This window comes from Amaranthus tricolor, chromosome 2, assembly GCF_026212465.1.
Source record: "Amaranthus tricolor cultivar Red isolate AtriRed21 chromosome 2, ASM2621246v1, whole genome shotgun sequence".
Classification (NCBI taxonomy): domain Eukaryota; kingdom Viridiplantae; phylum Streptophyta; class Magnoliopsida; order Caryophyllales; family Amaranthaceae; genus Amaranthus; species Amaranthus tricolor.
In genome coordinates this window covers 22,274,104-22,286,591 of record NC_080048.1, presented here as the reverse complement: position 1 = coordinate 22,286,591, position 12,488 = coordinate 22,274,104, and the positions used below count along the sequence as shown (strand labels likewise).

The following is a 12,488-nucleotide window of genomic DNA, read 5'->3' as shown; positions in this document are numbered from 1 at the left end:
CCTCTCTATGAATTTTATTTTTCTTTTTCTCCTTACACAATAAATTTTTCAGATACAGCATAGCTAAAGAATGAGATTTTTTGACCATGTTCAAGTCCAACTAATAAATTGACCACAAACCTCAAGTCTTTCTAGTATCCGTTTCTCTCTTTGGGCACTAGTTACCGACGGATATCTCTGACGTTGTTGAAGGTTAAACGACTTGGGTAATGGCATAGCAGAAGCCTCAGTTGATTCAATTTCACTACCTGATATAGGCACAATAGTATTCATATCATTCGCTAAAGCTGGTGAACCTCCACAAGTTTGGCTTGATCCACTTCCTTGTTGAGAGTCATGCTTAAGGATTACCTCCGCATCTTTGTTTTCCATATTTTCACCAATTAGCCATTTTTGGGAGTATAAGGAAACCAAGTCAGCATCGGCTATTTGGGAGTTCACACATTGAGGTGGCTCCAAAACTGAGGCTACAAGGTTTTGATGGCCATCAGGATCATCTGGTAATCTGTTAAATGGAGAATTAGGTAATTCAGGGCAAAAATTTCCTTGCGACCAAAATCGATATGCTGACCCTCTTTTGCGGTTTTCTGAAAGTTGATGCAAACCAAACCGTGAGCCCATTGTATTGATCAAATTGTCGAACATTTTAGTGCTGATGCCAAGCCTTCTGCACACCTGCTCATATAGGTATTGGATACAAAGCGAATCAACTCAATAACCAAAAAAAAATGAAATTCATTAATACACAAAAGTAATTGATCATTGATCATTCAAGCCTACACAGGTACATAATGCTAATCAATAAATTAGTTATGAATATAGTTACCTCAATATTAGACCTAATTCAGTATTTCAGATATAAGGAGTAAGGATTAAGTTAGTCAGCTGTGAGTCCTCACTTCTAACAAAAGATATATTATTTTCCATTTTTCACAACACTATAATTTAGTTTGCCAGTTGGGTCCCTTCCATATACAATCTTCTGTTCCCCTATAGTCGGGTCACTAAATAGTGTTACACTCCCTTCCCCTAAACATTTAGGTTAAACAAGGCAAAAATCAAGGGACGGATGGAGTACCTAATATAGCATAATTAACCAACCAACTCATATGGTCCAAATACCCTCCATTGGTCTCCCACACCCTTTCTTCGTATACATGTGATGTGAGAACCTCCCACTAACTGTTTCCCACGCTATAAATTTTTATTCTTCTACACCACTCACAAAAAACTCTACAGCTCCCTAAATCCCAATAAATCTACTATCAATATTAAAATTTGTGCCCATACTTAGATGGAAATTATATTTGGATGGAGGAAGCAATCTATGTCACGATACATAAAAACTGGTTAATGTGTTTATTTTAACTCCTCATTCAGAAAATTTGTCCACTGAACTCTGACATAAGACGAATTTAAGAGTCGCATACATTCATAAACTGTAAAGGTACGGCCTACTTATTCTTATCCCAGCCCCACCACCATTCCCCTCGGGGAGAAAAACAAGTGTGTAGCTAGGTTGGAAGTTGGAACAGGAACACTTTAAGAAATTTAGATTGATTTGACTAGTTAATAGAGAAGACCAACACAGGTGGTAAAACAACATAATCTGGAAAGATACATCAAAAAAGAGGTGAACATACGTCAACTCCAAGCAGCCCCTTAGATCCTTCCATATCAATCATGTCATAAATTTGTTGTTCTAGAGGAAGCTCTACAAGCTGATCAGTGTTTTGAACACTTTTTCTAGATGGGATAGTTTGCTCTGGGACAAGATCCTCATAATCGCATTGTGGAATCTTTTGTTGGAAAAGTTTTGGAGAAAATTGCTTCAGCAGTCGTAAACAACTAACAGGCTGCCAACAACAAAAGAACACAAATTAATCGCCTTAAATTTTAATGAGCACTTCATGCAATAAAAGCAGTAAATAGATCAGAACTTAATAGGACAAATAAAAGATTGAAACCAGCAACTTAGTCTTGACTCTTAAAGCAGTGTCATTCATTGCAATTCATGAGCCCTAGGCAAAATATAAGAAGTGGGCCCTTTGAATAGTAAATTTTCACTTCCTTATTATGCTACCTTTTTAACCCTAAATTACATCTCATATGTTTTTTCCCTACATCTCTATTAAACAAAAAATATTATTAACTGCATGGAAAAAATTTTAAAATCAAGAAATATCAAACCCAAAGCAAGAGAACTTCACATTCTTTGAAAGAAAATATCAACTATTATTTTACATTGACATGTAACTACAAAAATTTTATTGCCATACATATCGAATAAATTAACAAATGAAGTATTCATATAATACACAACACATCTAGACTCAAATTTCGAATGAGAACAAAATCGAGAAAAAATGAACAAATTTCGGTAGTCTCTAGTCTTATTAGTAGTTTCCCACTCTAAGATGAAAAGAAATCGAAAAAAAAAAGGTATTGCACCAAAATGTCAAATACTTCTACTTTCACCATCCATAATTGTGTACTTACTCTAATGATCAAACATAGCATACAATTATGTTAATACAATAAAGAGAAAATAAAGAAAATTTACCATCATAAAACCTTCATTAATCCTTCATTAATGATTCTCTTCCTTTCAAATATCCATTCTCTCTAATCTCAGCTTCAATGTAAAAGATTCAACCTTTAATTTGCCCACTATCACTTCTCATAATTTAATGCCAGTGAAGCATTGTTAAAGGAAGTGTTTTCAATCAAGAGAACTAGCCATGAAGATCAGCAAAACCTTCAATATATTCTTTTATTATCTCTTTTTGAAATCCTTTTTTTTTTTGTTTCACTCTGCTCAAAATTAGATGATTTCTTTGAAGTGTTCATCAATGGTATATAAATTACAAATCCAATTAAATGGTATTTTGAAATTTGGGAGTTCTAAATTGATTGTATCTTTTAGGGACATATTTCTTTTAAATTTAATTTGGAAATGAGAATAATTGATGATAGTAAATAGGATTAAGAGGAAAATTAAAGAAGATGAATAGCCATAGAATTGTGATGGAGTAGGACGCTAATGACATATGCGGTGTTGTTGCATTTATTTTCATTATTCTTCACTTCACTAGTGAGTCGTGATATCGCATTTAGCTAGGTCTAGTAAATTTTTTTTTTTTTAAGTTTACTAAAAGATACAAGGACTTTGGGCCCCTTTATATATTGGACCTGTCTTGAAGGAGCACCTTTGGGAACTACCCAACTAGGGATGATAATAATAGGAATATATGAATCAGATATAGATAGAGATTGAAGAAAAGGTAAAAGGTTCCAAGCCAACTCATTGACATGAAAGCTATTAGATTTCTCAGATAGTGTGTCAAGGTCATTCTATTCAGCCAGTTTCAGCCTCAACTTCTGTAAATCAATTTAACCAGGTTTGGGGCACTAATATTAAGAGATTATCGCACAGTCTATCAAGAAAAAATGCAAAGGGAATATGTTTCAGATAAGATGAAAAATGGCACTTAGGACACCAATTTAAGAAGAAAGAACTCGGTTTACTATTGGTACATGACGATGAAGAATAGGGAGGGACATACATTTACGATAAGAACGTAATGGATGAAGAACGACTTCTTACCCCGGTTAGTGCCTTTTTGAATGTAGTTGTGGGAAAAGGCAACCCTAAAACCATGAAATTACGAGGGAGGGTTAATGGAGAAGGGTAGTTGTGATGGTGGATTCCAAGGAAACTCATAATTTTATTTCTTAGGGTACAATAGAGAAATGTCATATCTTATAATCATTTAAATTTATGTTTTTATTATTTTGTTAGTAGATAATAAAGATATTAATTACTCCCTCCATTTCCAAATGTTCAAATTTTGAATCTTAATATCTCTAAATACGCATCATAAAAAATTATAAAAAATATATAATAAAAAAGTATACATTAAGACAAATCTAAAGAGATATCACAAGGATATTTTTATCATCTATGTAAGTCTTAAAAATCTTAATCAAATTTCTCTCTCCAAAATAGAATATTCTAAATGGGAAGAACATTAGAAAATGGAGGAAGTATATTTTTAAAAAATATAAATTCTTACTAGCTGTACATTTATTTATTTATATATAAACAATAAGGTGTCAAGAAGGAGATGATGGCAATTGTCTTAGTTGCCTTATCTAGACACCCATCTCTGGGTAACACGGGCTTGGTGACTTAGGTGTCAAGTAGGTTATTGGGTTGGACAGATATACAACAAGAAGTATAAGCGAATTGTATTTACAGAGAGCTACAGCAGAATCTTATTTCACATTCAGGTTACCATTTGGAACGAGGGTGTTTATTCTATAAAGGGCGAAGTGTGTTGTCCAAGAGTTCTTCCAATATTCTTAAACTTCTTCATAAGTATCACGTTTCTATGGTGGGTGGACATGATGCGAATTCCTCACTTTTTTCGAATTGCAGCGGACTAATTTTAAGAAGGCATGAGCAAGCAACTAACGAAATGCATAGTGTGTCAGCAATAGAGGACCTCACAATTGCAGTCGACTCATGCAACCTCTTCCGATTCCATCTTCGGTGCGGGATGAGAATAGGATGGATATCATTGAGTCTCTTCTCATATCTTGGGGTTATGACATAGTGTTAGTTGTGGTGGACCGTCTGACTAAATAAGCAATTTCATCGGTTTAGCACATCCTTTCTTGGCACGTGCCCTATTCGTTAAAAAGGTTGTAGGACTTCATGGGTTTCCATCATCAATCGTGTCAGACTGTGAAAAGGTATTCCTAAGCAAATTCTGGTATGAAAATTATCAACTACAAGGTTTGACAGTGTGAAGATATACGACTTATCATCCTCAAACCGATGGCCAAACTAATGTGGTTGGTCGTTCGCTTGAAACTTATTTGCGGTGTTTTATGTTTTGCCTCACCCTCTGATTTAGCATAACATTAAGAAAGAAGAAGATAAAGAAAGAACAGAATGTAGAAGAAAAGAAAGAGAAGAGAAGGAAAATATCACGGATATTATTGTTTTTCGAGTAAACAGTTACTCCAATACACCAAAATAATTCTCACTACAAAACATGCCTTAGTCATTACATAAGATCACTATTTATAGTGCTATATTCGCTTACAATACCTCACCAAAATCTACAACAGACTCATCCTCCCTTTTGCGTTACAATATTATTTTTGTTATTACCCTAACAGCTGGCCATTCTGTTATACTTTGTCACAGGTGTCCTCCTTCTGTTTCTTAGCAATACCCACTTGTGCCACGTCAACGGCTTTTCCCATTCCACCCTTGTTCCTCCTTTGATACATGATCTCAGCAATAGCCCCGGTTTGCAGTATCACCTTGTCCTCAAGGTGAAAAGCAAGAAATTGAAGATGAATCAATTCAGTATCCTCTCATGTTGCTTCAGTGGCTGGCAGGCCAGTCCAAGCAACGAGTACTTCCAGCTTCCTCCCAGCATTATAACGCAGGTGCAAGGTGTCTTTTGGCTTAGCCATCAAGTCCAATTCAACAGAAAGCACAGGAGGCAGATTTGAAGCTTGATGTGTGTCAATCGATCTCTTAATTTGTAATGCATGAAATACCGAATGTATGTGACTATCTGAGGGAAGGTCAACTCATAAGCGGCTGCCCCAATCTTCTTTTTGGTCATGTATGGTCCATAGTAACGTGGAGCCAACTTCTCAATTAAAGTTTAGCAATAGACTTTTGTCTATAGGGCTGTAATTTTAAGAACAAATATTCTCCTTCAACAAAAGTGATATCCCTTCTTTTGCCATCTTTATATTTCTTCATTATTTGTTGTGCCCATCAAGGATGGCATCTCGCTCTTGCAATATGTCTTCTAAACTTCCAACTAATGTTTCCCCTTGTCCCACTCGCCTCAAGAGTGGTGGTGCTTTCCCATACAAGGCTTGAAAAGGAGAAATTTTGGTAGAGGAATAGGGGGTGTTGTACTATAGCTATACTTCTCCCAATGTAACCAAGACATCCAAGACTTTGGTTTCCCATTGATGAAACAACGTAAATACGTTTCCAAAGTCTTATTAAGCACTTCGAATTGCCTGTCAGTTTGAGCGTGGTAAGTCGTGCTTCACTTGAGGGTGTTCGTTTGTAAGCGAAACAACTCCTTCCAAAAATTACTCATGAAAAGCTTATACGCCCTATATTGTCTCCCTTTGCCTCACATGGCCACTATATTGTCTCCCTTCCAAGCTTTATACGCTCGCACTCCGTTTCTCATCTTCTGTTTTGTTAGTAACACTACATCGGTTGATAGCTTAAAACAGAAACTGGTGGAAAGAGATGCAATCTAGATGAGCTTCAGGTAAACATCATAAGGGCTCAATGAAAAGATGAAATCGTTATTTGATAAACATGGACGGGATAACAGTTGAAGTAGGGAAACACGTCTTCCTTAAATGCAATTGTATAGTCGAAAAGCTCAGTCTAAAAAAATTTGTGACAAGCTTGCTACCATATTCTATGGGCCATTAACCATCTTGGCGAAGATTGAAGTTGTAGCTTATCGATTAGATTACCAAATCATTGTACAATTCACCCGACTTTTCACATTCTCCAACTTAAGAGTACACAAGCATCTGCACTAAAGCCGACTTCATGGCCTGCGATGATCTATGGTATTTAGCTTCAATGCAATCAGATTATTTCAATCAGATTATTTTTGGTTTGAAACTCCTTTGGTAGCATGTGTAGTAAAAGGTATCATCGTCAAAATCGCATGGAGAGTTTCAAATAAGACGAGTTTCAAACTCCTTTCGCATTAGCAGGCATTGGTTAGGATCATACCAAACCAAGTTTTTGTACATCTCCCTTTTTAGTATATATATACTTCTATTTGCAAGAAAAAAATTATGCAAATGAATTTTTTTCTAATAAAGAAGGGAGATGAAGGTTGGGGAAGAAAGAAAGAGATCAACGTGTTTTTAACCCAAGTGCAAATCGTTGTCTTAAACAATTTGGCCTATGAAAAAAAAACATAATTGTTTGGCTCCAACGGGCCCACAATCGTTATTAACACATCGATTTCACTTAAATGAAATTGACTTCACTAAAGAGCAAATCGTTGTTTAAGAAAACGAAATTAAATCGATGTTGGGAGGAAGTTTATTTAAACTATTTTCTCTGAAGCTTATTTCTATAAGTTTTAGATATGAGCTCATTTAAGAAAAGGTAAAATCAAAGTGACTGTAAAATCAAAGAAAAGCATATAAAAAACACTCAATGTAGCCTTCATAAGCAATAATACCTTGTTTTGCCCCCTAGATTTGCTCTTTTTTGATTTTGTAGGGGTTTCCACTTTGCTGTCTACTTTTGCATCAAATACTTCAACAAGACCAGCTTGCTTCAACCTGTTGCAAATCTAGAAACCAAAAGCATGATGTCAAACATCCTAAGAGAGTGTCATCAAAAAGCATATTTGACATTAATGACATTTTACATTTCTCCAAGCTCTGTGTCCTCGCGTTTCTCGATAACCAAGTTCTCGTTTAATATCAGAGACTACTAGAACCTTCAAAGAAAAGATATCATGAAGTTAAAAGAGATGATCGATGACGGGGATGCTACACTATGTCCCCAAAATCAAACATGCCTTTTACAGAACTAAGCAGATCGTTGACAATTCAAATATAGCAAACCTTGCCTTCAGCTTGCTCAAGTCTATCACAAACAGCTTTGATTGCAGGCAAGAAATCCTTGACAAGTACGCCATCTTGACTACAGTCTTCAAGAAGGTCTCCTTTACTAACCCTCTGATTTTCTCTAAGAATTTCTTCAGAATTCTTATTCTCTTTTGTAATCTCAAGTCTTTGCTGAGAAGACAAGGGTAATGCATAACGGTGTAGACGGATCAAGTTAGTATGCACTGGTTGGCTATTTTTTGGCTCTTTATCACTGGAAGATTCTTTTGTTCTCACTATAGTTGACTGCCGAACAATTAAACCCCAAGACTCAAGCCTCTTGACCACATAAAAGAAGTTGTTAGCAGCAATTCCAAGTTCTTTGCAAAGTTGATTTTGTGTCACTCCATTCTCTCTGAAAACAAATCAAGTGAGCCATGAAAAAAAATCAGAGTTGGGTATTTTAAGATGCCACAAAGCACTTGCCTAAAACTGAACAAAAGTAATCCCTGTGTAGCACCAGAGATAAATTAATTCATTCTCACAATCATTTTCTACTTCTTGGGTTAGCCCTAAGTGAGAGTCGAGATGCTTTAGTCAATGGTAGGAGAAACATTTAGATAGATTTGGCTCCAGTTACACTGATGTGACAACTCTAAATAATAATACATCCAAGAAATATTTACCTAACTAAAATATACAAACAAATACAAAGTTTCAAGTTATGTTACAAAGTCTTTTCATTTAACCTCAAGTACTCATGTCAAATCCTCAACATTCATATAGATTTTTGGGACTTCTTTATAGCCCAAAATCATGAGATTCTTTCAAAACATAGCCAAGTGATACAATTACCCAAGTTCGACATAGCTTCTAAGTTCTAACACCTTTTTGTGAGATGAAGTCCACCTTTACGGAAATTATGTGCTATGGACTGGGAAAAGAAAGCTAAAATAGAAAGTTTAGAAGAGGAGAAGAAGGAAGGTTGTATTAGAAAAGAAAAAGAAATATTACAATAGCTGATTTTCGAGTGTCAGTCACTCCTACCTCAAGGTACTTCTTACACTGTTTTTCATACTCTATTACAAGTAAAAACTACTATTTATAGAGCTAGATTTCCATATTGCCACATCATAGAAAATTTAACTGATTCATAACAAATTCTCCCATCCCATTTTATTCCCTTCATTCTGTTATAACAGATTTGCGATGTCACTCCATTTGCTTCAGCACTTTTCTTCCTTCTTCGATAAGTAACCCATATTTTCTCCTTGGTGAAGGGCATAGCATTATGATCTAAGTTGACCTTCAATAATTCATCTCATTATCATACAATTTTAATATGACAACAAGGAAAGGAATTAATTACCATGACCTTGTCATGCTTGATTGACAAACATAGTAACTTAAGAACTAACTAAAATCATTTATTAGTTCAAAAACTTCTTCAAGCCTATTCTTTAAAACTAAGAACACAACTAGAACAAACTAAAATTGATTGATAATTGAATGATTATTGAAAAGTGAGAGTCAAAATGAAGTGTCAAAACAAAACAACTGAACTAACTCAAACTATTTATCTTTCAAATACACTTATTAGTAATTGTGAGAGTAGATCCTAATATGGTAGAATAATTACGGTGAGAAGATGTCTTTCAAATTTACTTCTGGTGAAACATCTTTTAAGATAATTTTTCTGTAAAATAACACCTTATTATATTTTTTTGTCAAATAAGTCAAAGTGTCCAGCAATTAACCATGTCACTCCATTTTGTGGTTCCTTCTAAATGGAAGAAAAAAAAGATCTAAGTGGAAGAAATGGTGAATTGAAGGCTAAACATAGTGCAAGATATAATAAAAAGGGAATGAAAAGTCAAAAAACTAGAATAAAAGAAGTCTATTTCTCCAAAATTGTCTTTTCAAGTAATAAGGTATCACCAAAACGCCAACTAATTAAAAAAAGCCTCCAATAAGATTTCCAAACAAATAAAAAGTAAATTTGTAAAATGTATTCAACACAAATTGTAATTCTTAGAGGGTGAATGATAATCAAGGGAAAAGAACCATAACATTAAAGTCCTTCAAAACCTTCCCATAATCCGTGCGAACTATTCCACACAAGTGATGAAAGCTATATTTCAAAAAGCAACTATCTTGTACCAAGACAAACAAATATTATCACTTAATATCACATATTTAGTGATCTGAACTTCTCATCAACCCAACCCAAAAAATAAAATTGTTGAGGAATATTGTGACTTGAGTGCACAATCAAGTCTATACATTGATGTGTGCATAAAGATGAGGATCCTATGGTGGATTTAAGATGGGTGATTTAGTAGGACTTAATGTGTGTGTTGATGATGGTGTTTAAGTGTGGTGATCAATGCTTCAGGTTATAGAGCATTGAGTGACTTAAACATATGAATTATGATGCATGATGAATGAGTTTAATGAGGAATTTCAAGAGTTTTTGTTAATGTCAAAGATGCCTTGAATGAGGCATCCAAGTTAAGCACAGTGCCTTGAAAGCCTCAGGAAAGCTATGCTCGAACGAGCACTAATATTGCTCAACGAGCACAACACAAGCAGACAATCAAACGGGGCATTGGATTCGTTTTGAGACTAATCATGTTCCAAATTTGTTTATTATTTATTAATTCTTTGTATATAGTATGTTTAACTCATTAATATAATTACCCCTATAAATAGGAAGCTCATATGCTTATTACAAATCATCAAAGACAAACTTCTAAGCTTAAACACATAGTCTTTGAATCGCTTACTCAATTGTAATATTGCATTGTAAGAGTTGTTATACTCCATTGATATAGTATAAACAAAGATTGTGTCAATTGTTTGCATTTTAATTCTTTCAAACATTGTTATTTTCATTGAAATCATAATAGTTCATCAAGGTACTATATTAGAGTTTGAGTTTTGAAGTTAGACTCTAATCTAGCTCTTATTTCAAAGACTTTCCATCAACATAAAAAAAAATTCTTTTCAAAACTTCTAATAATCACATCAATGGATAAGATGTAATACAAATACATAATTCTCACAAAAAAAGTGGTAAAAACACCTAAAACCCTTGGCTAATCAACAACATCATCACCAGTCACCACACCACAAACAAAATCACAGAATGAAATCACTAAAAACATCCGTAAAGACGAACCTAGCAAGAGCAAGACGTTCAAGAACTCGCTGTTGAGGAGGGGTAATATTGGAAGCCTTGACATCATAGAGCCCAACAAAGCACCGTCGAAGCTGCTCATTAGCAAAAATCTTCAAACCTAAACTCTCAACTTCTTCAAACGACTTTGATTTCGGTTCAAATTCAGACCCATTTTGGAGCTTCAGCAGGAGACCAGGAATAGAAATGAGACCCGACCAGATAGCCCGTTTAACGGCGGGACAGAGGTCGAGCTCAGAAGAGGAAAGAGAATAGTGGAGGCGAGGCCATAGGAGAGAAAGTGCAATTCCATTAACACCTTGTGAGCAGATCTCCTCAAGTGCTTCGTGGACGATTTTGTCCATTGATTTTAGTTGGTTTTCAGGATCATCAGAGATTGAAGATGATTAAATTAAAGAGGAATTTGAATGTTTGAGAAAGAAAAAGAAATTGGAGGGAATTATAGTTAACGGTTAGGGGGTTTAGGGTTTCTGGAATTTGCTGTTGCAGAAGCTAGAAGATATAGATGAACTGACGACTGATGTCTGATGAGCAAGGTCAAGGGTTCGATTGCTGAATATTTGGATTTCTTTTTTTACCAATAAAAACTTTTTTTTCCAAAAACTACACAATAAAAGATGTTTTGCCAAAAAATAGAATTTTTTCTTTTCTAAAGAATACCAAGTAACGTTTTTCTTCAGTTGACCGTCAAATACAACGGTTGACTGGTGAAAATCGAAAATTTTTCTTCCTCATCTTTAATTTCATTTTCAATTTAACTTAGATTTTGAGTAAAAAGTAGAAAAAGAAAACAATGAGGAAATTAAATTGGAAAAAAAATTGAAGATGAGGAAAAAGAATTTTCGATTATAACCAGTCAACCGTTATATTTGACAGTCAACTGAAGGAAAACATTAATTTGTACAATTTGTACTCTTTGGAAAAGAAAAAATTTTGTTAGTTATTTTTTGACAAAACTTTTCTTATTAGGTACTTTTTGAAAAAAAAAATTATTAAGTACTTTTTGACACTTTTTCCTTTTTTTTAAGTAGTTGGTGGGGTGTGTCGATGCGTCTTACGCATGTGCTTTTCAAAGAACTTCGATCGGATTATTGTTTTGAAGCGGATTAACTGATTCAAAATCAACTCAAAAAAATGATTTTCAAAAGGAAAAATTGACCAAAATAATCCAACCTTTGTAGCCATCAAGACCTGGACTCTTATCCATCGGAATACTCCATGAAGCCTCCTTAATTTCTGATTCAGTGAAGTTAAGGTTCAGTTGAGCTTTGCGAGCTTCATTTAGGATAGGCCTTATTCTGATTATGTGCATGTTAACTTTGTTTCTACTCTACATAGAAGAGGAGAAGAGGTTGTGATGCCTTCTTGAAGGTAGAGAGTGTGAATCTTGTTAAAGCTTCTTCTTTGTTTAATGTAGTTGTGGAAGTATTTGGTATTCTTATCTCCATGTTGAATCCAAGAGATTTTTGCCCGTTGAGAGAGGTATGAGGAATAGTCCTTCTTCAGTTTTCTCATTTGGCCTAACAAAATGCTCTCTTTGTTCGCTAGATTAGGGTCTAAAGGGTGAAGATGGATGAGATTTTGAACCTGCTCCAGCTGCTGATTGGTCTCCCTTAGCAAATCATGTGTTTGATTGGCATGGAGTTATTTC

General features: G+C 34.8%; 1 protein-coding gene across 5 annotated transcripts in view; it reads right to left on the bottom strand.

Annotated features, from left to right (window-relative positions):
• The window catches only part of LOC130806801 (uncharacterized), a 29,131-nt gene extending 17,723 nt beyond the window's left edge, over positions 1 to 11,408 (bottom strand). The window contains exons 1-6 of one of the 5 annotated variants that reach the window (XM_057671998.1): positions 10,820 to 11,408; positions 7,657 to 8,053; positions 7,458 to 7,529; positions 7,266 to 7,379; positions 1,644 to 1,856; positions 121 to 675 (exon numbers count right to left, since the gene is read on the bottom strand). In XM_057671998.1, the coding sequence (XP_057527981.1) occupies positions 121 to 675; positions 1,644 to 1,856; positions 7,266 to 7,379; positions 7,458 to 7,529; positions 7,657 to 8,053; positions 10,820 to 11,181 (1,713 nt within the window). In that variant the 5' untranslated portion in view covers positions 11,182 to 11,408. Of the gene's footprint in view, positions 1 to 120; positions 676 to 1,643; positions 1,857 to 7,265; positions 7,380 to 7,457; positions 7,530 to 7,656; positions 8,054 to 10,819 lie in introns of those variants that run through there. The other 4 variants (XM_057671999.1, XM_057672000.1, XM_057672002.1 and 1 more) reach the window with 4 other exon arrangements.
• Between the last annotated feature and the right edge of the window lie 1,080 nt (positions 11,409 to 12,488).